The sequence below is a fragment of the Muntiacus reevesi genome, chromosome 14 (genome assembly GCF_963930625.1).
Source record: "Muntiacus reevesi chromosome 14, mMunRee1.1, whole genome shotgun sequence".
In the NCBI taxonomy this organism is placed as follows: domain Eukaryota; kingdom Metazoa; phylum Chordata; class Mammalia; order Artiodactyla; family Cervidae; genus Muntiacus; species Muntiacus reevesi.
In genome coordinates, this window is record NC_089262.1 from 51,664,338 (window position 1) to 51,691,937 (window position 27,600).

The following is a 27,600-nucleotide window of genomic DNA, read 5'->3' on the forward strand; positions in this document are numbered from 1 at the left end:
TTGCATATATATAAATCACATATCAGATATTGTTGTTGTTCAGTTGCTGAGTAGTGTCCAACTCTTTGAGACCCCGTGGACTGCAGCGCACCAGGCTGCCCTGTCCTTCACCATCTCCTGGAGTCTGCACAAATTCATGTCCATTGAGTTGGTGATGCCATCCAACCATCTCACCCTCTGTCGACCCCTTCTCCTGCCTTCAGTCTTTCCTAGCATCAGGGTCTTTTGCAGTGAGTCAGGTCTTCGCATCAAGTAGCCAAAGACTGGAACTTGGACCATAAAGAAAGCTGAGTGCTGAAGAGTTGATGCTTTTGAACTGTGGTGTTGGAGAAGACTCTTGAGAGTACCTTGGACAGCAAGGAGATCAAACCAGTTCATCTTAAAGGAAATCAGTCCTGAATATTCATTGGAAGGACTGATGCTGAAGCTGTAACTACAGTACTTTGGCCACCTGATATGAAGAACTGACTCCTTGGAAAAGATCCTGATGCTGGGAAAGATAGAAAACAGGAGGAGAAGGGGACAACAGAGGATGAGATGGTTGATGGCCTCACCGACTCAATGCATATGAGTTTGAGCAAGCTCTGTGAGTTGGTGACGGACAGGGAAGCCTGGTGTGCTGAGTCCATGGGGTCTCAAAGAGTCGGACACGACTGAGCATCTGAACTGAACTCGTTTGCCATGAAGTGATGGAACTGGATGCCATGAACTTAGTTTTTTGAATGTTGAGTTTTAAGCCAGCTTTTTCACTCTCCTCTTTCATCTTCATCAAGAGGCTCTAAGTTCCTCTTTGCTTTCTGCCATTAGGGTGGTGTCATCTGCATATCTGAGGTTGTTGATACTTCTGGCAATCTTAATTCCAGCTTGTGATTCATTCAGCTTGGCATTTTGCATTACTTACTCTGCATGTAAGTTAAATAAGTAGGGTGACAATATACAGCCTTGATGTACTCCTTTCTCAATTTTGAGCCAGTGCATTGTTCTTTGTCTGGTTCTTATTGTTGCTTCTTGACCTGCATACAGGTTTCTCAGAAGGCAGGTTAGGTGGTCTGGTATCCCTGTCTTTTTAAGAATTTTCCACAGTTTGTTGTGATCCACACAGTCAAATGCTTTAGTCTAGTCAATTTGCAAATATTTTCTCCCATTCTGTGAATTGTCTTTACTTTTTTGATGGTATTGCTTGGTAAAGTTTTAAATTTTGATGAATATAATTGTTCTTAGTTTAATGCATGTGCTTTGGTATCGTATTTGAGAATGCTTTACCTGGTGCAAAGTCATGAAGATTTACTGCTAGACCTTCTAAGAGTTTTATAGAGTTAACTGTTTATGCTTAGCTCTGAGATTCATTTGGAGTTAGTTTTTGCTTATGGTATAAGGAAGAGGCCCAGCTATTCTTAGTATGTAGATATTCAGTGGTTCCCTCAGTATTTGTTGAAAAGACTCTATCTAATTGTCTTGGTACCCTTGTTAAAAATCACTTGCCTTTAGATGTAAGGGTCTTTCTGGACTTTAAAATCTGTTTCATTCATGTGTGTATCTGGCCTCTTGCAAGTACCAACACTGTCTTGATTACTGTAGCTCCACTGTAAGCTTTGAAATCTGGAAGTGTGAGTGTTATTTCCATATTTCTGTTACTGATTCCAATCTGATAACTTATTTGTATGATTTCAGTTCTTTTAAATGTGTCGAGACTTGCTTTTTGGTCTAGCATTATGGTCTCTCCTGGAGAATGTTTGAAGTACGCTTGAGATGAATGGTTGCTTGCATTCTGCTGTTGTTGAGTGGAATGTTTGTTAGGTCTGGTTTGTGTATCATGTTGTTCAAGACATGTTTCCTTGTTGATCTTCTTTCTAGATGTATATTCATTTTAAAAGTGGAGTAGTGGAATCTCCAGCGGTTACTGTTTCTGTTTGAGCATCCTGGGGTGGGCATGACTGAGGCCCACTGTGCTCGGCCTGATAGTCCTGGGGGAGAGCTTCTGCCCCGTGAGTGCTGCCAGGCTGGAAGAAGAGTACCCAGACCTTTTGGCTGTACTTGTCTGGAACAGAGCTGCAGTTTGTAGCTGGGGCAGATGAGAAATGCTGGCTGTCTGCCCCTGGTGGGGAGAAACTGCAGCCCTAGATTCTGGGGTCAGAGGGAGCTGCGTGTTCTTGGCTCATTCTGCCTGGAGTATAGCCTCTATCATTTTATGGAGCAGCAATGAGCTTGTGGCTCAAGTGCCACAGATTCTTGCTATTTTTACCAAAATTTAGCAGTATTTCTCACGTAAGTGTTTCTCCGTTTGCTGTGTGTCCTTAAAGATACTTTCCAGAGACTGTAAATGGTTCTTTTTTGTAACTTTTATCAGTTATAGTTTAACTGAGGAGAGGATCTATGGAGTTCTTCATGCCATTGTTCCTGAAGTATTCTCTTTTCTTTCTTTCTTGTTTAAAAATTATTTATATTTATTTTTGGCTGTGCTGGTTCTTCATAGCTACCTATGGGCTCTCTCTGGTTGCAGCAAGCAGGGGCTACACGTCATTGCAGTGCGCAGGCTTCTCAGTGTGGTGCTGGCTTCTCTTGTGGAGCACCAGCTTCGGCGCACAGGCTTCAGTAGTTGAAGCTCGTGGGCTCAGTAATCGCGGAGCGCAGGCTTAGTTGCTCTGCAACTCGTGGGACCTTCCTGGACAAGGAATCGAACCCGTGCCCCCTGCTTTGGCAGGCAGATTCTTAACCAGTTGGACTGCCAGGGAAGTCCTTTCTTTCTTTTAAACTGGACATGGAAACTAGAGTGCTGATTTGATTGTTGCCGATCATTTTTGGTATTTCAGAGATGAGGTTGTATACTTCTTTTTGTATCACCTCAGAAGGCACTTAGCTCAAGTTGTGCAGCTGTTGGTGATACTATAATAAATTTTCTTTCTTGGTTGACCTGGTGACGGACAGATCCCTTCATTTTAAAGGTTCATTTCTTCACTGCATTTAGCAAGTAATCTGTGGGATGATACTTATACACACTGGGAATATCCTATTTCCCAACAGCTCTTCTTTCACTTAATGGTTTTAGTATCCATATTGATCCATGCATGAATAAATTATATCACTGAGGGAACTTTTTTTGATTTTGAAATTCTTTTTCCTTCAACTTCTCTTATAATCTTACGCCTTCTTTTTCTCAGTTTACTTACTCACAACTTTAGCTTTTAATAGTGGGGTGGGGTTATTGTTCGCATGGAATGTCCTAAAACTAAGGATAAACACGGGTAATATAGTAGACTAAAAAATTGTCATGACTGGAATTAAAGTTGATGCAGGCCTGAGAAGTCTGTTTTTTGGTGACAGGCAGAGGTATTGGGTTTTCTTTATTTATTTCTTTTAATGAAAATTAGTTTGTTTTCAACTGTAGGCACATCTGTATTATCTTTGGACTTTGGATTTTTCCAGAATTGGGAAGATATCTTACAGAATCTAGCCTAGGAAGTCCACTTAGAACGTCTGAGTTTTTAGGCTCTTGGTCACATATCGCTAGATTAATTAGACTTTAATTAAGACTATAGTAGGTCCAGTAATGAATAAATCGAACTGACCGACTTGTGAAATAGTGAGAAGGGTGACTTGCTCTTTTAATTTTCACCTTCACCTTTCCTCATATTGTTCTTAGGGGAGAAAAGGAGTATGCATTTAGATTTTGAGTAATTCTCTTCGGTAGATAGTTAAGAGCTTATAAAATGCTCATAAGGAGTGTTTCCTCTTGCTTATGGTTTTGAAACTGTTCAAAATAATGAAAATCAAAACAACCTCAGTTGTATGCATAATTAATTAGAAAATCTAGACAGATTTAATCTTTCTGTTTGCTTGGTTGTCCCCAGGGTCTTGATAATTAACGGGAACACTGAAAGGCAAAGGAGAGATGGTTTTAACACAGGTGTGGGGTTTCTCTCCCCACACACAGACCTGTAACAGCACTTGCAGTGTGACAGACTAGCTGCTCCAGCCTTCAGGCCTCCCTTCTGATGAGCCTGTCATGCCGTGAAGACCTGTCCGGTCCCTCGGGGAGTGTGCCCCTGGCTGTAGCTAACTTATCAGTCAGTCTGTCTGTCTCTGCCTCTCCTCCTGCCTGGGCCCCGCCTCCCTTCTCTCATGCCTTCCCCTTCTCCTTTTCTCCTTCCCTCTCTTTGAGTCTCAGGTCTCCAGCGTTTTGGAGGCTAGTTTTATGTCTGCCTCAACTGCCGTGTGGAGATAACGGTAGCAGCCCTTTTATATCCCTGTATGGTAATTCCAAAAGAGAGATGCTGAAGGTTGGTTTCCAGGTGTGCTGTCCTTCAGACTGCTGGTAGTCGGTAGTCATCTGCCTTTTATCTTAAATGAAGTTGACTTCCGCACTGTTGCAGTTCAATGACTCAGTACATTTCTCTCTGTTCTTTGTTGCCGTTGTTGTCCTTTCAAGAGAACTCCACAACTGAGTACCGCATGAATACTTCATACATAGGAAATGTAGTTCTTTCAGATTTCTGATGGATTCAGGAATCCTTTTCTCCAGGAACCTGTTATGGGAGTGCGTGGTGTGTTTCTAGGTGTTTGGCAGCAGTGTGGTGTGGTGAGGCCATTTTAGAATTCAGTAGGAAGAGCTGAGTTTCCAGAACCTTGATATTAGGCCTTGCTCCACCATGTACTAACTAGTTTTCTGCAGTGATCCTGGGCAACTCTCTTGATAGCTGTAAATTCTTCCTCTATTAAACAATGATGCTGATACATATGCCACATTTGCTTTTTATTGGTTTGGTATGGGATCTTTAAAAAATTTAATATGGTTTAGTAATGTGGCATTTAAAATAATCCATTATCATGGGTCTGTCATTGCTGAATTGTTAATTTTTGAGGATACACTTAATCTGCAATTCAGGAACTGACTGCTGCCTAAAACTTCCCTTGTAAGTTAATTAGTACTTGGAAATATTTCCAGTAGAAGTTACAAATGATGATTTGTTTCTCAGGCCAAAAACCCTTTTTACCCATTAGATAAACCACTCATAATATTGTTTTTGTGGGGGAAATGTACTCTGGATTCCAACTGGTATTCTAGAAACCTATTTTTCATAGTTTGTTTTAATAAGAATAATTGACTCTTCCTCCCACCTCATTATTCTCCATATTTTGGGGAAAAAGACCCTTTTCAATTCTTAACAACTATTTCAGTACTTGGCACAGCGTTGGTTCTCCAAATATACGTAAGCTGAGCTCTCCCTCTCAGACTGAAGTGAGCCTCTTGGAAGCAGGAATCAAAAACGAGAGGAGAGGACAGGGCATATTCTTCTGGGGAGGACTTGGATGGATCAGGGTGCTGGAGGGAGGTAGGAATTCTGTCATTCCCATTAGACCAGATGAATCGTGAGGGTTGTTGTTGAGTTTCTGAGGCATGTCCAACTCTTTTGCGACTCCATGGACTATAGCCCACCAGGCTCCTCTGTCCACGGGATTTCCCAGGCAAGAATACTGGAGTGGGTGGCCGTATCCTTCTCCAGAGGATCTTCCTGACCCAGGGATAGAACCTGTGTCTCCTGCATTGGCAGGTGGATTCCTTTTACCACTGATCCACCAGGGAAGCCCAAATGGTGAGAGTAAGTGGGGCATAAAGATTAGAGTACATAGACTTAAGGATTGCTTTGTCATGAAGGTCTAGAGAAGTGTAAAGTGTGAAGGTGTGTGTGAGTGCTCTGCATAATCTTTGTTCTAGGTATAAATTGTTCTGGGGGTTGGCAGTGGTCAGTGATTTTATTTTTTTAGTAGTAGCCCAAAACAGAGACATGGTATTTTTCTTTATTTTTAGGGTTGGAGTAGGGATGAGTTCTGGTGGAGCCTTTCTCTATTATTATATTCATATGTTCTCCCTGTCTTCCAGGGGCTTTTTTTTTGGTGCATGTACTAAAGTCCAGACACTTTAGTTTTTCCGCTACAAAGTCTTCACATGATCTGTTCCTGCCTGTTTCTCCAACCTTATCTTGTACTACTTTCCCCTCTTATCATTAAATGTCAATTATACTGGTTTTCTTAGGTTTGTTTATCATATTAAAACTTTGCTTTCGGTTGGTTTCCACATCCAGATCTCTGCTTTCAGATTTTTGCCTGGTTGGGTTTCTTTTGTCATTCTCATGTCTCTTGTAAATGTCACTAGAGAAGACTTCTCAGAATACTCATCTAAAGTAACACAGTCAGAGTCCATTTTTAACATTATCTTATGTTTTTTAATCACTACCTCCTATCACCTCCTAACACTTCCTTCTTCCACTAGAATGTAAACTGCATGAAGTCAGGGACACCATGTCGTTCACGGCTGTATTCACAGCACCTGGAACAGTGGCTGGCACACAAAGGTTTTCAGTGATTTTGTTGAATAAATCAGTTAATAAGCTTCTATGTGGTTCAGTGTGAAGTCCTTTATTGTTCAACATTGATCATTTTTGTTTATTCATCAAGTATCTATTAACTATATATTGTATGTGTCTTGTTGGGCCCATGGACCACAGAAAGGCAGAATTAGATCCTGATTAAGAGTAGTGGCTTTGGTATTCAAGTCCAGGGACTGCCGATTAGTAGTCTGTGACCTTGGCAAGCTAAGGTCTCTGATCTTTAGTTTCCTACCTAACATATGGTGATAATAGTATCTACCACATAGAATAATCATTAGGAATAAATACATAAAGCACGCACTGTGATGCTTGGCATGCATTATATGCTCAGATACTGGCTTTTTTTTTTTTTTTTAAAAAACCTTTATTATTTCTTTTGCTTGGGGGAGAATCAGTGAATTCCTGCTCTTCATACTTTAGACAGTTCCCTTGTGAGAACTGCAAATCAGTGCTGGTCTACCTTCTTTTTCAGGAATGCATAATGGAAGCTCCTGTATGTTTTGTCATCCACTGCATTACCAGTAGAGCTGGACTTTCAGATGTACCTCAGTTGTAGATGTTCTAAAAGTTGTGCCTCTCACACTTTGACAATTATTAAGATTTACCTAGAGGACTTATTACAGCATAGCTCTTCGCCCCAGTGCCTCCTGCTGTCAGCCCCTGTTTTCATTTGCTAGGTTTGGAGAGAGGATTGAGAATTTGTGTTTCTGTGAGGTGATGGTGGTATTGCCAGTCCTTGATTGGTGCCACTTTGAGTGGGTTTTTCTAGAGTTGTCTTAATATGGTAGCCACTAGCCACATGTGGATGTTGAGTAGTTGAAATTGGGTTAGTTTGAAATGAGATGTACCTTAAGTATAAAATATAGACAGGATTTTGAAGATTTAGTATAAAAGATGTAAAATATCTCATTATTAGTATTTTCAAAATATTGAAAGGATAACATTTTGGATATATTGAGTTCAATATGATATAATAAAACTAATTTCATGTGTTTCTGTTTCTTAATGTGTCTACTGGAAAAGGTAAAAATTACATACACGGCTTGCATTTGTGATTTGCATTGTATTTCAACTAGTTGGAAAAGTATGTTGCTGTTGTCTTTATTTTCTTTAAAACATTTTAGCTAATTAATTAATTAACTTTTGGCTGCGCAGGATCTTCATTGCTTTGCGTGGGCTTTCTCTAGATGCGGCTCCGCGGGCTTCTCATTGCGGTGGCTTCTTTCGTGGAGAACAGGCTCTAGGTGCTCTGGCTCCAGTCGCTGCAGCCTGCGGGCAGCACAGGGCTCAGCCTTGACGTGAGGGCCCACTGGTTGGGCTGCATGGGCCCTAGAGCACAGGCTCAGCGGTTGTTCAGCTGGAATCTTCCTGAACTAGGGACTGAACCCGTGTCCCCTGCATTGGCAGGTGGCTTCTCACCCACTGTACCACCAGGGAGGTCCTGCCTGTCTCTTTAAAGTATCTTCTTGGGCCTCCATAAAGTGCGTCTCTCTCTTATAGCCTATTTTTGAAATCATACATTACCAACAAACCCTGTAAATTGAGTGGCAATCCTTATACTTATTTTCAAGTGATAATGAAACACTGAAACTTATTCAAGAAGCTCCTGTGATAGAAAAGAATCTGAAAAAAATATATATGACTTATATATATATTATATAAAAATAGCTGAATCACTTTGATGTGTTATTAAATCACTTTGTGTGATTTGTGATCAAATGTGATTAAATCACCTTGATGTGTGATTGACTTAAAACTAACAACACTGTACATTAGCTAAACTTCAGTAAAAAATTTACCAAGAAAGTTAAAAAAAAAAAAAACCCACAAAAAACTCCTAATTAGTGAGGGAGGTAATATATGTTTTACAAGGAACCACCCTAATCATTTCTAAGATATAGACAAGAACAGACTACTAATTTATAACCTTAGTCCAACTCCGTTGCTAATTAGTAATATTTGTCTGATTCCAGTTATTTTATTCTTGCCCTTATTTATTCACAAAGGCTTCAAAATGATTAATTTCCTTAAAAGTTATAATACTTTGGGTCAGATTTCTTGTTGAAAAAATTTTTGGGACCTTCCCTGTTCTTGAGTCATTGCAATTTAATTACAACTCTTAACAAAAGAAGTAATTTGCTTTTGACTATGGGTTAATGACTTAGACTTTTACTATCTGGAACATTCTTCAGTTTTAGGCAATTGCTATCACAAACTGAACTGAACTGAACTCAATCACAGAGCTAACTCCCAGTCACCTCTGTACCAAGAACTAGTTTCTATCAACTTTTAATTTTCAGTTTTTTAAAAAAAAATTTTTTTTAAAGGTTTTTAAACCATGCTGTGTAGCATGTGGGGGTCTTAGTTACCCAACCAGGGGTCAAACCCGAGTTTCCTGCAGTGGAGGCACAGAGTCAGTCACCACCAAGGGAGTCCTCGTTTTCAGTTTTGCTTTTGCATACTTTGTGTATGTGTATTGTGAACAACTGCATATACTTTCCTAACAAACAGTCGTACACAATTTTGGAGATGATTAGAAACAGAATCCTAGAGAATTCAATAAATTCCTTATGTGTTTTTAGGATGGTTTCAGACACTATAATAATGGAATCACTCTGGTGTGTACTTAAAATAGCACAACATTGTACATTAACTAAACTTCTATAAAAATTTTTATTGAAGGATCCAACCTTTAAGATCTTTTCTAACTTAAGGTTTATATTTTGTTTGTTGGTTTAGGTCCTCTTGCCCCCCACCCCCCACCGCCCCCCTCCAGTATTTCTTGGGTATGCTTTTGTCTTTTATATTAAAAAAAAAGTTTCAGATACATATTATTGGAGGCACCTAAGATGATAACATGAGGTACTTAGCAATCAGTCAAAGCATTCCTTTTTCAGTTCTCTTCCTTCTGGTCTTCTTAAGGGTAAAATGGTTAATACTTTTATAGCTTTTATAATGCTTATCTAGAAAAAGAAACAAAATAATTAGAGTCTTGAGCAGGCAGTGTTGTTTAACCAGAATTTAGAAACTTTGTTTTTTGTTTGTTTTTTGTTTGTCATTGCCCCTCCCCCCTCCAACTTACTGCCTTGTATTTATGGGATAATAAAATGGCATTTTCTTTTAGAAATAAATTGGTTTAAGCAAAGGCAATTTGAATTATGGGGGTTTTAAGTAAGAGTATGGGTGGTACATGAAAGAGAAATCCAGCAGAAGCTTGAAAGAGTAGGTAAATGATTGAAGTATGGGAGTAATTCAAAACATTGAGGCCTTTTCTCCATTTTTGTTACTGTTAATTTTTTAAGTATAATGTACATTCAGGCATGTTGACTCTTCATTTCCAGGTTTCCATGGATCTCAATAGTGCCAGTACTGTTGTTCTTCAGGTCTTAACACAGGCCACCAGTCAGGATACTGCCGTGTTAAAACCCGCTGAGGAGCAGCTGAAGCAGTGGGAAACCCAGCCAGGTTTCTATTCAGTGTTGCTGGTAAGTTGTTCTAAAAGAGTTTACTATTATTTTTGATAGAATGAGGTAGTATTATTTTAATTGTTCTAAATTAAATTTAATTTACTTTAGTGAAACTGATCCAGATGTTTGGCTGCCATCCCTCCTGCCACATACTAATTCAGGGCGTGGCTCTTGAGGATGTTTAAGAAATGTTTGTTGATGGTTGAATAAATAACCCCTCAGGGTACAGTAAGTCTCCTACATATGAATCTTCAAGTTGCAAACTTTTAACGATGTGAACGTGTGTACTGGCCCCCTGTCAGTATGTCAGCTGTTGCACTTACTACTGTACTTTTCAAGGGACTGGACTGTAAGATTAAAAAAAATTATGTTCATATTATTTATGTGAGAAGTATTATAAACCTATTACAATACAGTATATAGCTGACTCCGTTAGTTGGGTACCTTGGCTAACGTTGTTGAACTCAGGAACATATTGGATTTAAGAATGCTCTCTCGGGACAGGACTGGTCTGTGTGTAGGGGACTTACTGGTGGAGTCTACTCAGCAGGCAGCACTGTGTTGATGATCTGTTTTACTGTAATGAAGACTATAGTGGTACATTTTGATGTTTTGTCTTCATCCTTCTCCTTGCCCCAGTTAGTTGACATTGTCAGAATCCTTTGTCAGAGGTCTCCCTGCTGCTGCATGAGTCAGGTCTGTCATTCTCACTTTAAAACATTTTCTTTTCCCCCATCTAAAAATTATTTTCTTAACATATCTGATTTTTTTCCCCTGGATATTATGGGAAATAGTATAATAATGAACATTGCTTTAAGTCTTTCTGGGAGTTTAAAGCTTTTGGATGATTAATCAAAATTGTTTTCTCATTGCCAGAATGAAAAGATGTCTTTTTGTATTGAAGACCATTCTTATTCTTTTTCTTCTGAAAATTTGAGAACTCTCATTGGTGTTTGAGATTTAGTTTCTGGCCATGGCAAGGAGGCTTTGAATTGAATCAAAACCGATTCAATATTTCTGACTGGGTCAAAAATTCAGAGCAGAACAGTTTACTGTGTTTTGTAAAATAGAAAGCTGTGGCATTACATACATATTTTGACTTCATGACTGAAAAGTTTTGAGTTGTTCCATTTGAGAAGATATACTAGTCATGCCTGGAAAGGAAATTAAGTATCTGAAGTCATACTGGGTATTCTGAATATAACATGAGAAAATTGTCTCTTTGGCACAGTAACACAGAGATAAAAAACAGATTAATTTCTAGAGAGACTGAAGAAAGTGTCTTCTTCTCATAGCTCATTCCAGCATTGTGTTTGTAAATTTGGGGCATAGTATGTAAATCTTTAGAAAATCTTGTGTCTTTACTCTTTATATGCTTATTTAAATGAGTATGCTTTATAATTAGTCATGAGTTTTTTTCAGACCAAAATATAAAAGACTTCTGGAATTTCTTATTTTAGTTACTGCTTGACTTTGGGAGAAGCAATAGACTTGCTTGATACTTTCTGTGTAATGTATGAGTTATAAATATTAAGTGCCTAGACCTGTTTGTTTTTATTTTTATTAGGTTTACTTTTCTTCTTAGAAGGATAGTAAAGTTTCTTTTAGATGGAGTATAGATAATAATAGATTTAAAAACTGCTGAATGTAAGTTATTTCTTTCTCTTTCCCCGTTCTCACTGTTTTGGTACGTTGGTTCTGTTTGAGCCTTAGCCATCCAGTTTAGTCTGGAGGTTAAATTTGTGTACCTGATCTCAGGTGTGTGTTCCAGCCTGATTTTTCAATGTTTATTTAATATATATTTACTTGTATTGACACCTGCAGCTTTACTTTTCTTGGTTCCTTGGTATAGCTGAGTTAGGTTGAGATCTACCAGCTTCCACAATATTCCCACATTGCTTTCATTCATTCACTCATTTACTCAATAGATATTTACGAAGTTTCTGCTTTGTCAGGCTCTGTGCTGGACTCCACTCATAAGGCACAACTCAGTCTAGTGTGGAAGGTAGACATGTAAAGGGCTAAGACCTAATGCAGTTAATTAATTAGTCTTGCAATTAATGTGGTGAAAGAACCTATGCTTTCTTTGGCAAGGACACTGGCAGAGGGACTCTGCCTCAATTGTCACAGATTTTAAGGAATAAATAGGCATTACACAACTGTCTCTCTAGCTTTTTTTTGGTATGCACATGATTTTTTAAAAATAGGATTATAGTATCATATCTATTTTTAATACTTAACATATAATTTTTTTTTAATATAGTGAAAGACATACTTCCACATCATTATTTTTGACTTTGAGGTTTTCCCACACAAGGTTGTGTTTAAGAGGTCAGTTCTAGGGATTTGAGTTGTTCTAGGTCTGAATTGTTGTACAGTTTTAGTTAATATATCCCTACAATTCCTATTTGTCCCATCTACCCACTATTCTAGAATTTTATTATTATACATGCAGGGTCTTAATTCCCCAACCAGGGGTCAAACCTATGCTCCCTGCAGTGGAAGCATGGAGTCCTAAGCAGTGGACCACCAGGGATTTTCTTAGAAAGCGATAAAATACACTTTAATTCTGTTTGTGATATTTTAAATTATACTGTAAATATTAGTTTTACTCTTCTTATTTCATATAACTTTATAATCATTATAAATTTTTGGTAACAGTTTTAATAAATTTTAAAGGTCACATAATAGTTGTAATTTTGATTTCAAGGTCATTGCATAGTTTAGCTTGCACAGTCATTTTTACACTGTCTCATGATGGTGGAAGGCAGGAATTGCCTGTATTTGGATTAACACAGTGAGTGAATAAATTTTTTGAGTAATGGTTAACTTTGACTTGAAATTATTCATAGCACTTCTGCTTTTATAATACTTGAAAATATTTTGTTATCTAACTTGTTGATAAGCATAATTGCTTTGATAAGGAGGATACTTTGAAATTATTTAGTTCATTCTGTTGGTGGGTCTGCTTTTTCTTTCTAAATTTAGCTGTGTTTATTTCATTTATATAATTAAATTATTTATTTATTTTTTTGGTTGTGCTGGGTCTTTGTTGCTGCCTGAAGGCTTTCTCTAGTTGTGGAGAGCAGGGGCTACTCTCCAGTTGCAGGGCTTCTCATCACGGTGTCTTTTCTTGTTGCTGTATGCACGTGGGATTTCAGTCATTGCAGCACGCAGGCTGGAGGGCTGGAGGGCATATGGGCTTTAGTAGTTTTGGTGCATGGGCTTAGATACTCTGTGGTATGTGGGTGTGAGATCTTCCTGAACAAGGGATCAAACCCAGGTCTCCTGAGTTGGCAGGTGGATTCTTACCCACTGTAGCACCAGGGACGTCCTAGAGGTGTTTATTTTAGTTTCATGTGGTAAATTTTACTGTGTAATTAGATTTGCTGTTTCAAGTTTAATTTTTTATTAGGAAAAATTTAAAATATACCTAAAAGTAGAATAGTGAAATGACTGTACATAGCCAATACTCAGCTTACATAATTAGCATACTCCTAAGCAGATATGCTTTCTTACATGAAATGTAGAGCTATAGATACTTAGAAAATAACAATGTATGTGTAATGATAAAATTTAAGTGAAGCATTTAAGTAAAAATCTATCCATACTTAAATTAAAAAAAAAAAAATTTTATTGAGGTATGGTTGACGGTGGCACAGTAGTAAAGAATCCATCTGCCAGTGCAGGAGATGTAAAAGATGAGGGTTCTATCCCTGGGTCGGGAAGATCCTCTGGAGTAGGAAACGGCGATGACTTAGTGACTAAACAAGAAACAACAATAGCATCATTGATTTAGTGTTGTGATAGTTTCAGTACAGCAAAGTGAATGTTATTCCTATACATAAATCCACTGTTTTTTTTAAATAGTCTTTTCTCATACAGGCCGTTACAGAATATTGGGTAGAGTTTGCTGTGCTATACGGCAGGTTCTTACCATCTATTTTATGCATAGCTGTGTGTATATGTCAGTCCCAGCCTCCCAGTTTATCCTTCCCCTGGTAACCATAAGTTTGTTTTCTTCATCTGTGACTACACTTTTGTAAATAAGTTTATTTATACCCTTTTGTTAGATTCTGCATATAAACTATATCATGGAGAAGGAAATGGCAACCCACTCCAGCATTCTTGCCTGGAAAATTCCATGGACAGAGTAGCCTGGTGGGCTATAGTCCCTGGAGTCGCAAAGAATTGGACGTGATTGAGCTCGCACACATAAGCTGTATTATACGATATTTGTATTTCTGTGTCTGAGAAATCTATCTGTACTTTATTGTGATATATTAACTATACATTTAACTTATTGCATGTTCATTCTGATGCTTTGTTTTTTATTTACAGAATATTTTCACAAACCACACTCTGGATATAAATGTAAGGTGGCTTGCTGTGTTGTATTTTAAAAATGGAATTGATCGCTACTGGAGACGTGTAGCACCTCAGTAAGTTCCATCTCTTTTCCCCTCTCAAGCTCATCCTTTTCACATTCAAGGAGGTCTAAGACTGTCATCCATTAATCTTCACTCTGTATATAAAAAAATTCATTTGTGCTTTCTTCAGTAGCACATACACTAAAATGGGAACAATACAGAGATTTATATGCTCCCTGAGCTATCCTCATTTGTGATTTGTTTGCTATTTAAAAGAAAAAAGATGTGTTAGCAACTGAAGAAGAAATGTATTCTACATGGTTAATTACAGATCACTAGTTGTCTTGCTGCTTTTCTCTGTGAGTTTTTCCCCCACTTTAGGCATAGAATATGTGGACTTCTCGTTGGCCTCCTGTTTTCAAGGATCTTTAATTTTATGGGCACAAAATAAATGCTGAAACATGTTTGAAAAAAATGCCTTTTTTTTTGTTTAAAGACAGTACAAGGCTAGAATTCTGGAAGGTGTCACTGAGAAGGAACCTCCAGGTCATCTCTGTGTCAGCTGATGTTAATTGTCTAGGCTTAGGCACAGTTGCCTCTGTGGTAGAAACTGAGTAGTGCACATTTGTGATATCATCAGTTTCAGTTGTAGCTACTCAGTAGGTGGTTAAGTGAGAAAATCTATTGTAATAGTTAATTGCATGTTATATGATTGATGGAAAGACAGTATAGACAGGACCCAGGAATTTGGTGGGAAATAGTAAACTTTGGTTTGTTGGAGAGAGGCACAAGAGGGAGTTTGTTGTTGTTTAGTCACTAAGTCACATCTGACTCTTTGTGACCCCATGGGCTGTAGCCTGCAGGTTTCCTCTTTCCATGGGGTTTTCCAGGCAAGAATATTGGAGTGGGTTGCTATTTTCTTCTCCAGGGGATCTTCCCTGACCCAGGGATCGAACCTGCATCTTCTGCATTGCAGGTATATTCTTCACTGCTGAGCTACTGGGGAAGCCCTAAGAGGAGGGGGATATATATAAAATTATGACTGATTCGCATTGACTTACAGCAGAGACCACTACAGTATTGTAAAGCAATTATCCTCCAAATAAAAAAAATAGAAAACTTTGCCAAAGAGGTAACATAGTCTTTATTCTCCAGTAGATGGTACTGCAGCTCTGCAGTTTTTATGTTCATAGGCCCTTTTTAAAAAAATAGAGTGCCTCAAAGTGGGCTGTAAAATATGCTCTTGGATAATACTGGAAGTAACTAGAATTTTTAAGGCTACAGTTAGGATGCTGTAATAGTAATCAAATCTTTCTTTTATTTTAAAATTAATCCATAATTTTGAGAGAACTGGAATGTTTAGTGATGAGAAAGTGTATTTTGTGGAGTTGTAGGAAACAATGCAGCAAGACATGTTTCTGTTGCTGTGTCCAATTAGATTTTATGTGTCTCCTAAAATTAATTTTGTTTTACAAGTTATATGAAGAATAAATGACTGTCTTGGATGGGAGAGTGAATTATGATTAAATATTTCAGATTGTACTTTCATGTAAAGAATTGGAAACTGGAATTTAGTTTAAATTTTAATTAGGTAGTTAAACCCCATGCTGTTAGTGATAATATTGAGATCCAAACTGGAAGGGAGATGAATGTACTTAGGCAGCAAAGATGGTAAAAATGTAAAACAAAGGGGCAAAGATTTGTTATTGAACTCATATTTGAACTTAAGACACTTAAAAAAAATCTGTGTTCTCATGAAAGTGCCATCTTACAGTTTCTGTTCTTACTAATATTTTCACAGAATGATTAAGCTTTATTATTATACATAAAATGCACCTTTTACTGGGTCCTAATTAATCAGATACTGTCCAGTCTCTGTTTGGAATATCATCTGAATTCTTCTAATTGAAAACATGCACAAGTTGAAGGTGTGTGCTAACTGTTATTGGGAAATTGCTGAAGTCATGAGATTTCTCAGGTTAAGGGCTTCTTTTCTTTAACAGGTATATATATATTTTTACATGGTCTCTTCTCTGCTTTGGTAAGGAATTGTTATATTATACTCTCAATTTAAATTATGAGAACCATCAAAACTGTTGAACCTGCCTTCTTGGCATAGAAGAAAACTTGCATTTCAAACTTGAATCAAAACATTTTAAGAAAAATCATTGTTTCAGGGATTTGATTGACAGAAGGAAACTATTAAAATTGGAAAGTTCAGCGGCATTATAAAAAGATTAGGGGGATAATTTTTAATGGAAAAGCATAGACTTGCATTGGGCTTTGACTCCTTTTGCCTAGATATTATTTAGTATTTTAAACTGAGGTTCAATTGACACATAACGTATGAGTTTCCAATATAATTACGTAATGATTCAAAATGTGTCTGTATTGTGGAGTGATCACCACTGTGCGTAGTTTACTTCTGTCTGCATTCATGTGCTGCTGTGCCCTTGGGTCGGTTGTGTCAGGCTGTTTGGACTGTCTGTCGCTCACAAGCCTCCTCTGTCCGTGGGATTTTCCAGGCAAGAGTACTGGCATGGGTTGCTGTTTCCTTCCCCAGGGGATCTTCCCACCCGGGAATGGAGCCTGTGTCTCCTGTGAACCTTGCATACAGGCAGATTCTTTACCTGCTGAGCCATCAGGAGTCACCACACAGAGAGAGGTTTTTTTTTTTCTTGTGATGAATTTTAAGATTTACTGTTTTAGAAACTTTCAAATATAGTGCAGTATTATTAACTGTAGTTGCCAAGCTGCACATTATATCCCTATGACTTATTTTACATTATAACTGGAAGTTTCTACTTTTTAACTCTTTTTACCTATTCCACATCCCTGCCATGTTTATTTTAATCTTTGTTTTCTCATTTGTTTACTAATCTTACAGAACTCACTGTTAAGATTAAAACCTCTTTTATTGAAGTGTAATAAAAATGTGCTTAAAAAGTGCACACATGAAGGGTACACCTTGAATGTTTGTAATGTAGCACACCTGTGTAACTACCACTTAGAACTAGGTAGAACTAGCACCTCAGAAACGTCCCTTTTGCCCCTTCACAGTCACCTATGCACCCTCCTCAAAGATCTGCCGTCTCTCACCCGAGGTTAGTTTTTGCCTGTTTGTTAACTTCACACAAATGGAATGTCATAGTATGTTCTCTTTTGTGTCTGACTTGTATCCAGTATTATAATTATGAGATTTATCCATGTAGTTGCGAGTGGCAGTACTTTGCTCTTTTATGTAGAAGTATAGCATCCCATTTTAGGAATGTACTACCATTATCTGTCCATTCTCCTGTTGATGGGTATGAAGGTTGTTTGTAGTTTTTGACTGTCAAAGATAATGCTTCTTTGAAAAACCTCTTACATATCTTGTTGCATATATGTTTGAATTTTACCGTCATTTACGATGGTCAGGTGTATGTTCAACTTTAGTTGTTGTTCAGTCACTAAGTCATGTCTGACTATTTGCAACCCCATGGATTGCAGCACATCAGGCTCCTCTGTCCTCCATTTCCTGGAATTTGCTCACACTCATGTCCATGGAGTCAGTGATGCTATCTAACCACTTCATCCTCTGCTGCCCCTTCTTCTCCTGCCTTCAGTCTTTCTCAGCATCAGGGTCTTTTTCAATGAGTTGGCTCCTTGCATCAGATGACCAAAGTATTGGAGCTTCAACATCAGCATCAGTCCTTCCAGTGAATATTCAGGGTTGATTTCCTTTAGGATTGACTGATTTGATCTCCTTGCAGTCCTAGGGACTCTCAAGAGTCTTTTCTGGCACCATAATTCAAAAGCATCAATTCTTTGGCACTCAGCAAGTTGTGGTGCAACTTGCACATCCATAGACATCAGCTAGAAAAACCATAGCTTTGACTATACAGACCTTTGTCGGCAAATGATGTCTCTTCTTTTTAATATGTTGTCTAGGTTTGTTATAACTTTTCTTCCAAGGAGCAGATGTCTTTTAATTTGCAGTGATATCATCTGCATGTCTGAGATTATTGATTTTTCTCCCAGCAATCTTGATTCCAACTTGTGATTCATCCAGCTTGGCATTTTGCATGATGTACTCCGAATTTAAGTTAAATAAGAAGGGTGACAATATACAGCCTTGATGTACTCCTTTTCCCAGTTTTGAACCAGTCCATTGTTCCATGTCCAGTTCTAGCTGTTGCTTCTTGAACTGCATACAAATTTCTCAGAAGACACGTATGCTCATCTGGTATTCCCATCTCTAAGAATTTTCCACAATTTGTTGTGATCCACACAGTCAAAGGCTTTAGCATATTCAATGAAGCAGAAATAGATATTTTTCTTGCTTTCAACTTTAGTAGATACTATCAGTTAGTTTTGTAAGCTATTTTTACCAGTTTGCCCTTCCACCAGTAGCATGAGTGTTGACATTGGCTCCACATTCTCACCATAGTTGGTCTGGTTTGTTTCATTTTAGTCATGCTGGTGTGCTTGGAAATTACTGCATTTTTCCTGGTAGACAGTGAGTACTTTTTTCATATACTTACTAGTCTCAAGAGAGTTCCAGAAAAATATCTACTTTTGCTTTATTGACTTCGCCAAAACCTTTGACTCTGTGGATCACAACAAACTGGAAAATCCTTAGAGAGATGGGAATACCAGACCACCTCACCTGCCTCCTGAGAAAACTATATGCAGGTCAAGAAGCAACAGTTAGAACTGGACATGGAACAATGGACTGGTTCTAAATTGGGAAAGGAGTATGTCAAGGCTGTATACTGTCACCCTGCTTATTGAACTTATATGAAGAGTACATCTTGCAGAATGCTGGGCTGGATGAAGCACAAACTGTAATCAAGATTGCAAGTAGAAATATCAATAACCTCAGATATGCAGATAACACCACCCTTATGGCAGAAAGTGGAGAGGAACTAAAGAGCCTCTTGATGAAAGTGAAAAGGAAAGTGAAAAAGCTGGCTTAAAACTCAGCATTCAAAAAACAAAGATCATGGCATCTAGTCCCATCACTTCATGGTACACGGATGAGGAAACAATGGAAACAGTGACAGACTTTATTTTTTTGGGCTCCAAAATCACTGCAGATGGTGAGTGTAGCCATGAAATTAAAAGATGCTTGCTCCTTGGAAGAAAAGCTACAACAAATCAAGATAGCATTATAAAAAGCAGAGACATTAGTTTGCTGACAAAGGTCCATCTAGTCAAAGCTATGGTTTTTCCAGTAGTCATGTATGGATGTGAGAGTTGGACTGTAAAGAAAGTTGAGCGCCAAAGAGTTGATGCTTTCGACTGTGGTGTTGGAGAACTCTTGAGAGACCCTTGAACTGCTAAGGAGATCAAACCAGTCAATCCAAAGGAAACCAGTCCTGAATATTCACTGGAAGGACTGATGCTGAAGCTGAACCTCCAATACTTTGGCCACCTGATGTGAAGAACTGACTGATTGGAAAGGACCCTGATGCTTGGAAAGATTGAAGGCAGAAGGAGAAGGGGACGACAGAGGATGAGATGGTTGGATGGCATCACCAACTCGATGGACTTGAGTTTGAGCAAGTTCCTGGAGTTGGTGATGGACAGGGATACCTGGCATGCTGCAGTCTATGGGGTCAGAAAGAGTTGAATACGATTGAACAACTAAACTGACCGGACTGGTCCTTATTAGCTCTTCTTTTGTGAAGGACCTGCCAGTTGCACATGTAAAAAAATGGAACTATCTTATTGATTTATGGGACTTTATATATATTTGGGTAGAAGTCCTTTGTTGAATATACGTATTGAAAATATCTTCTCCCGTTTCATGACTTGCCTGTTCACTTTCTTACTAGTATTTTTTGATGAAACTCAGTTTTAATTTAAGTTCAGTTTAGCTACATTTCTTGTTGTAATTCATTCTTTTGGGATCTGTTTACAAAGTTTTTGCTCAACACAATGTCATGAAAATGTGTTTTCTGCTAGAAGCTTTGTTTTACTTTTCAGATTTTGGTGTATGGTGTGTCTGTCATTGCTGTGTAAGGTAAAGATGTGAAGTAGGGCAGCTCCATGTGTTTTTTCTCTGTTGCATTTCAGTAATTCCCTTATAACCTATCAGGCACTTTACACATAGGGGTCTGTTTTTGGATTTCTCTACTTTGACATGTTGACCTATTTGTCTCTCATTGCTTTAGGTATTGTACTTTATCAGGCTTAATGTACTTTTAATTACTTTTTTGAATTTAATTTGACTGTTCTTTTTCTAGCTTTTTTTTTTTTTCTAGCTTTTTTAAATGGAAGCTTAGGTAGTTTTCAGTTTTTCTTCTATATGCATTTAAAGCATAAGGCTTTTTTTTTATAATTGTGACTTTAGTTCAGTTTTATAAGCCTCAATATGTAGTATTTTCATTACCATTTAGTCAAAAATATTTTAAAATTTTGATTTCTTTTTAGACCCATGGGTTAGTTAGAAGTATATCATGTAATTTCCAAACATGTGGGACTTTTTTTGTTTTCTGTTAATGATTTCATTCTTTGGACTATGCTGTCTTATTTTATGATCCCAACATATTGGTATGTTGGTAAATGTTCTGTATGCATTTGTGAACCATATATGTTTGCTGTTGTGGATTGTAATGTTTTATTATATTTATCAGTTAGGTCAAATTTGTTAATTATGTTATTCAAATCCTTTTATTATTACTGATTTTGTGCTACTTTTTCATCAGTTACCAAGAGAGGTGCATTAATCTTCAAATATAACTCTAGTCTTGGTCTTCGTTGTCACATAGCCTTATTTTCAGGTGTCTCTTCTGTGTCTGTGTCCAGAATTTTCTCTTCCTATAAGTGGCACCAATCATTGGACTAGGGCCTACTCTAATCCAGTATGACCTCATTTTAGTGTGATTGCATCTGCAAAGCCCTTCCAAATAAGGTCACATTCACAGGTATTTGGGGTTAGAACTTGGACATACCTTTTGGTGGAGTGGGGGGCACATTTCAACTCAACAGATGCCTTAAAACATTAGAAAAAATTGTATGCAACTTTTATATCGCTAATTTTTGGGGAGTGATTCATTCACTACCAGCTACTTTATCATAGCTAGAATAGAAAACCTTAAAATGAAGGGTTTAAAATTTAATTTTAAAATAAAGCATTCATATAGTTCAAAATATTTGCAGTCTTATGCAGTGAATATTTGCCATCTGTCCTTTTGCAGTCTAGTTGCCTTCCTCATTTGCAGTCGAAATTATCAGTGTTATGTTCAGTCTTTTGAGACATGGCTTCTCTGGTTTCCGACCGCGGGCTCGGGAGCACGTGGACTCAGTTGCGGGCTCTGGCGTCTTAGTCCCACCAAGGATCGAGCCCAGGCCCTGCTTTGGGAGCCCAGAGCCTTACATACTGGGCTGCCAGGGAGGTCCCTGAAAGATTTTAAGCTGCTTGATTTAACAAGTTTTCCATACCAAATATTCTCTTGTTTCTGATCCTCTTTTCCACAGAGAATTTTGTAAAGAAGTCAGTGTAAGACTACCATTTATTTATAGATTTTTTTTTAAAGCCAGACATTAAATGTTTTAGTCAGCAGCTGTTTTTATATCAGTAGAAGCAGACATCAGAATATCACCTTCTTTAGTCTAGACTTGTCTTATTTCCTAGTAGTTTTTGCACTGTTTTGTGCTTCCTATTTATTCAGCTGTGAAGGAAGTTTGAATTACCTGATGTGTCAGTATACAAGAAATGGAAATAATTCTGTTTAATTACCTGAACAATCAGGGCCACATTGTTTGAAAGACTTTTTATTGTTAAAATTCTGTCATGCTTACCTGCATTCATTATTTTGCAACGTTCTCTTGCATAATAAACATGTCTTTTTACAGTGCTCTCTCAGAGGAGGAGAAATCTACCTTGCGTGCAGGACTAATCACCAACTTCAATGAACCGATAAACCAGGTTAGTGGGAAAATGAGTGCCAACTGTTCTTCCCTTTCCCTTGGTTTTTTTTCTTCTTTTCCAAACTAACTTTGATTCTTTGCTTTAAAAATAAAATTTTATTAAATAATGCTCAGTTGTGATGTTTATATACACTTCTCTGATGATTTTTAAATTTTGATATCCAATTCTAGCTGTGAAGAATTTTGATTAGATTTGGCTCTTACTGATTTAAAACTCAGAATCATTTGACGATACACCTATATATTTTTTAACTTCTCAGTTTTGGAGCCAATATTGAAATTATCTCTCTGTATAGTAATTATTGAAATAATTCCCCCCCGTTACAGGATGGCTTCTGATTTTTTTTTAAAAGGTTTTTTTTTTTTAATTTTTGGCAGTGCTATGTTTTCTTTGCAGTGCACAGGCTTCTCAGTGAGGTGGCTTCTCTCGTTGCGGAGCCCGGGCTTTAGGCGTGCAGGACTCCGTAGCTGTGCCTCGTGAGCTCTAGAGCGCTGGCTCAGTAATGTGATGCATGGACTTAGTTGCTCCACAGCATGTGGGATCTTCCCAGGCCGGGAATTGAACCCTTTTCCCCTGCATTGGCAGTCAGATTCCCCACCAGCAGACCACCAGGGAAGCCCAGACTTCTGAATTTTGTCTGTTTCCCTCATCACATTTTCACTTCTTACTACTCTGTGGGGAATAGATAGTGGATTATATAATTTTATTTTTTCTTTCCCTTTTAGTGAGATTTTTCTTTTAAGAATAAAATAAGTTTGCTTATGATACAAAAATTATGTTTTCCAAGTTACTATTTCTTGCATTTGATTCTTTTAATTTGACTCTTAAAGCACACTGTATTAGGAGGTGTATCCAATGTAGTTTTATCTAAACCTACTTACATGATCTGAGTTCTTTTTTTTTTTTTTTTTGGCAGTTTCTCAGCTAAGGAGAATTGATGAAAGTTGGAGAGGAACAGAGTTACTCTCTGTGGGGAAGGAGGTGGTTGTCAGGGAGGGGCTTGGGTAGTTGAGGGGTAACCATTGCTTAGGTTTTCTGTCAACCAATATTTTGAAACTCTGATCTGAACAAATATCATTATGTGAATACCTAATATTGATATTCATTTCCACTCTTAGATCAGTGGTTCTCAAAGTTTACATCCTTAGAACTTCCTTATACTGCTGAAATAAAACATGGAAGAGTTATATATGTTGATGTTTATTGTACTAGAAATTAAAAATGATAAACCTAAAATATATTATTTATTAATATGGATTTAATTTTAAAAAGTGAACTGTAATTTTAAATAGTGAACGGTAACTATTTCCCCAAACAATAAATATTTAATGAAGAGAGTAACATTGTTCTGCATTTTTGCATATCTTTTTACTGTCTGACTACTTAAAAAATGTCTAGAATTCCAAATATATCTAGTATTTACTATGTTGTGATGTTATTTTAGAAGTTATAGAAGGGTAGACCTCATAGAAAAGATCCTAGGCCCCCCAAGGTCCCATAGACCACATGTTGAGAGCTACTGTCTTAAACATTTGTTCAGTGAAATCTTACTTATTTTTGTTAAATGTATGATTCACTAAGAAGGTAATTTTCAGCTGTGAACATATTCCTTACCTATTGCTTTAATTTCATGTTTATTTCTGAAAGTTAGTTTTTTTCCTTTAGATTGCAACTCAGATTGCTGTGCTGATTGCAAAAGTTGCTCGATTGGATTGTCCTCGACAGTGGCCTGAACTGATTCCCACTCTTATAGAATCTGTGAAAGTCCAAGATGATCTTCGACAACACAGAGCATTACTTACCTTCTATCATGTTACCAAGACTCTGGCGTCTAAACGACTAGCTGCTGATAGAAAACTGTTTTATGATGTAAGTGATTTAATGGAATTAAATTTGATAATGAAAACTGCTACTTGTATTAAAATCATAATGAAAACTGTGCTACTTGTATTAAAATGTAATTTTTCCTCTAGATATCTTACTGGTGGATTATTAATTTTTCCTAATTGACCTCAAAAGGGTCATAATAATAGATAACATCTGAAAGATTTTAAGCTGGATTGTGTGTGATATGACCAGTAAGGTCACTTAGTTGCCAATGAGGGGGATTAATCAATGGAGAACAGTCTGAAGGCAGAAAGACTGGTTTGAGGCTACTGAAGTAGTGTTCAGATGCAATGATAAACCTCTCAAATGAAGAAGTGGTAAAGAGAACATTCAGGAGCATACAGAGGTGAGATTTAGGAAGTTAAAGTTGACTTGTCTGGGTAAGTGGTGGATGTAGGAAGCAGTCTGACACAGCTTGTGGCATCTGTCAGTGTTTTAACACTATTCATTGAAAAAGCTCTTTCTTTCAGTTGCTTTGGTGCTTTTGTATTTCATTGTTTTGAACTACCGGAATAGTGATTTTCATATTTTCAGCATAACATTTTAAACTGCCAGATAACAGTGGGAGTCTCCAGGTTTTGTTTTTGGCCACACTGTGGCTTGTGGATTTTAGTTTCTTACCCAGGGATTGAACATGGGCCCTTGGCAGTGAGAGCATGGAGTCCTAACCACTGGACCAACAGGAATTCCCTCCAAGTATTTTTAACAATGTCCTTGCTTACCTTTGGAATCCTCACTTTGAGGATATGACTTAGGAATTTGAATTTTTAATAGGCTCCCCAGGTGATTCTTAAGACATCAAAGTTTAAACCAGAACCATATTATGTCCTCTTTACTTTTAACCCAGTAGGTGTAAATAGCTAATTTTCTGTTTATCTGAGGATACTGAATTTAAGAGAAATTCTTCCTGTTAAAGGTTTCATTTTAAATCCTTGTCACTTTTACTTGATACCTAACAAGGACTAAAGAAATGGACATTTTATCTTCTCAAGTCTTTCTGTGAATTTCTTGACTTTTCTCATTTTTATTCCCATCTTAGTCCGTCCCCTTCACTTTTATATAGAAGTTTTAATGTGTGTAAGATTCTGGGTTACAATTACTCTTTATTGAAGGGTCCCCTTCTATGGAAGTCTTACTTCTTGGTTTGGCTTTCTCAAGTTGTACTCTCCTAATGTATTGCTTGGTTTTCAAATATAATGTGTATTTAGCCTACTCTGTCTCTACAAAGTATATCTAAATTAGCCTTATTCTGTAAAACTTGTTTGGGTTAGCTTCCTGTCCACTTCAACTTTCTTCCTTGGTTTTCTTGTAGTGTGAGGCTCTTTCCTCTCCATATAGAATGAAATATAGGTCTACCTAGCATCTTGTACTTACATCCAACATAGTATTTATTGCACTGTACATTACATTATAATTACATTTTAATTGTTGATTCACCCTTTCTGAGATCCACCACACTGAATTTTATGAGAGAGTATTGTAGCTCTTATTGTTAGAATTATTATTATAATCCTACTGTCTAGCCCAGAAGAATGCACATGAGTGGATGGTGCACAATACCTGTTAAATGAATAAACAGTAGAGAACAAATAAAATTTGTTCTTAGATACATTCTAGAGTTCAAAATGGTATGGTATAGAACTTCAAAAAGCAGGAGTTGGGGAGTATATACTAAACTCAAGATATCTGGAAAAAATAATTCAGTGTAGCACCTTTTATTTTGGAATGGAGTAGCTGAACCTGGAAACATGAAACACAGTAGGGACTAGGATGGAAATCTTGTCTAATGGGGTTGGGGAACAAGAAACATAGTTTATTGCAGGTAGCATATATAGGAAGATATTATTATATAGAGCAAATTTGCTAGTTAATTAAACGGCCCAACTATTTTGGTAATCTGAAGTGTGGGAAAATCTTCTTTTTAATAATGTGGTTACTTTAATGCTAAGATGGTCTTTATGTACTAAATTCAGTTCAGTTAAGTTCAGTCACTCAGTTGTGTCCAACTCTTTGCAACCCCATGAATCGCAGCACGCCAGGCCTCCTGTCCATCACAAACTCCTGGTGTTTACTCAAACTCATGTCCATCGAGTCGGTAATGCCATCCAGCCATCTCATCCTCTGTCCCCTTCTCCTCCTGCCCCCAATCCCTCCCAGCATCAGAGTCTTTTCCAACGAGTCAACTCTTCGCATGAGCTGGCCAAGTTATTGGAGTTTCAGCTTCAGCATCAGTCCTTCCAATGAACACCCAGGACTGATCTCCTTTAGGATGGACTGGTTGGATCTCCTTGCAGTCCAAGGGACTCTCAAGAGTCTTCTCCAACACCACAGTTCAAAAGCATCAATTTTTCGGCCCTCAGCTTTCTTCATAATCCAACTCTCATATCCATACATGACCACTGGGAAAACCATAGCCCTGACTAGACGGACCTTTGTTGGCAATGTAATGTCTCTGCTTTTTAATATGCTGTCTAGGTTGGTCATAACTTTCCTTCCAAGGAGTAAGTGTCTTTAATTTCATGGCTGCAATCACCATCTGCAGTGATATTTTTTAGTTTCCCACATAAAGAAGTGTAAAGTCATAGGTGAGCTACTTGGTATGACAAACTAGTTCATGGTGCATTTAATACCCCTCCCTACTGCTTCACCTGTCCCAGCAATTTTTTTCCCCAGCGTGTTGTCCTTCCATGTTAAAATAAATTAAGTTCTTTTTAGGGGTGACAGATAACAAAATCAACAGTAGTAGCTGTTTACAGTAACAAAATTGAGCTGATTTGACACAAAGGGATTCATTTTCTAGAAAATTATATGCTTTTCATACAAACCTGAATATAAAAAAGTTGACATTAAGTATAGTTAAAATCTAAATTTAGTCTTTGAAAGCCAGGAAATTTAGGTTACAGATAGTAATTCTAATATACTTGTAAATGTATTAACCAACTAATATCTTATAGATGTGATGTGTATGTAACCCACAAAGGTATGTGCTATGGTTAGTGAAGTAATTCAAATTTAAAAAAAAGAAGAAGAAATATTTTGAAAGCAAGTATATTTCAGTTATGTTTAGCAGTATGAGTTAACAGTTATGAGAAGACCTGGCTTCTAGTCAAGAGTGTTTCTTTGTACTGAGCAGTTTTGGAATTTTGAGCAAGGTATTTATACTTTATGATTCTTTAAAATTGTCTTTTAATTACAAAGTTGTGTGATTCTATGAATTTATAATCTTTATTATTCCAAGCAAATCTTTATAAATACCATTGAAGTTTGAGATGGAAATTTTAGTTATAGTGTAATTTAAATATTGATTTTGTGTTTTTAATTGCTTTTTTTCTAGAAGCCAAGACCTTTGTTCATTTAGTTTTAATTTTTTATTTTTCACTATTTTCTTGGCAGTTAAATTCTTGACCTGACTTTATTAGATACTTTGCTGTGCAATTTTGACTTATAATCAGTTAAATACTGGTTTTTCTTACTTAAGAACATTTCAAATAAACTCTAGTTGAGAAAACAATTCAACAACCTCCATATATTTTTCACTGATATTTACCAGTTCTTAAGGTGTTGCCACATTT

At 37.3% G+C, this 27,600-nt stretch overlaps 1 protein-coding gene across 1 annotated transcript in view; it reads left to right on the forward strand.

The window, feature by feature from the left end:
* Positions 1 to 27,600, forward strand: part of IPO11 (importin 11) — a 188,390-nt gene that overhangs the window by 12,548 nt on the left and 148,242 nt on the right. Inside the window, exons 2-5 of the mRNA XM_065905431.1 lie at positions 9,728 to 9,871; positions 14,195 to 14,295; positions 22,066 to 22,138; positions 23,807 to 24,010. Coding sequence (XP_065761503.1) covers positions 9,734 to 9,871; positions 14,195 to 14,295; positions 22,066 to 22,138; positions 23,807 to 24,010 — 516 coding nt within the window. The 5' untranslated portion in view covers positions 9,728 to 9,733. The remainder of the gene's footprint in view (positions 1 to 9,727; positions 9,872 to 14,194; positions 14,296 to 22,065; positions 22,139 to 23,806; positions 24,011 to 27,600) is intronic.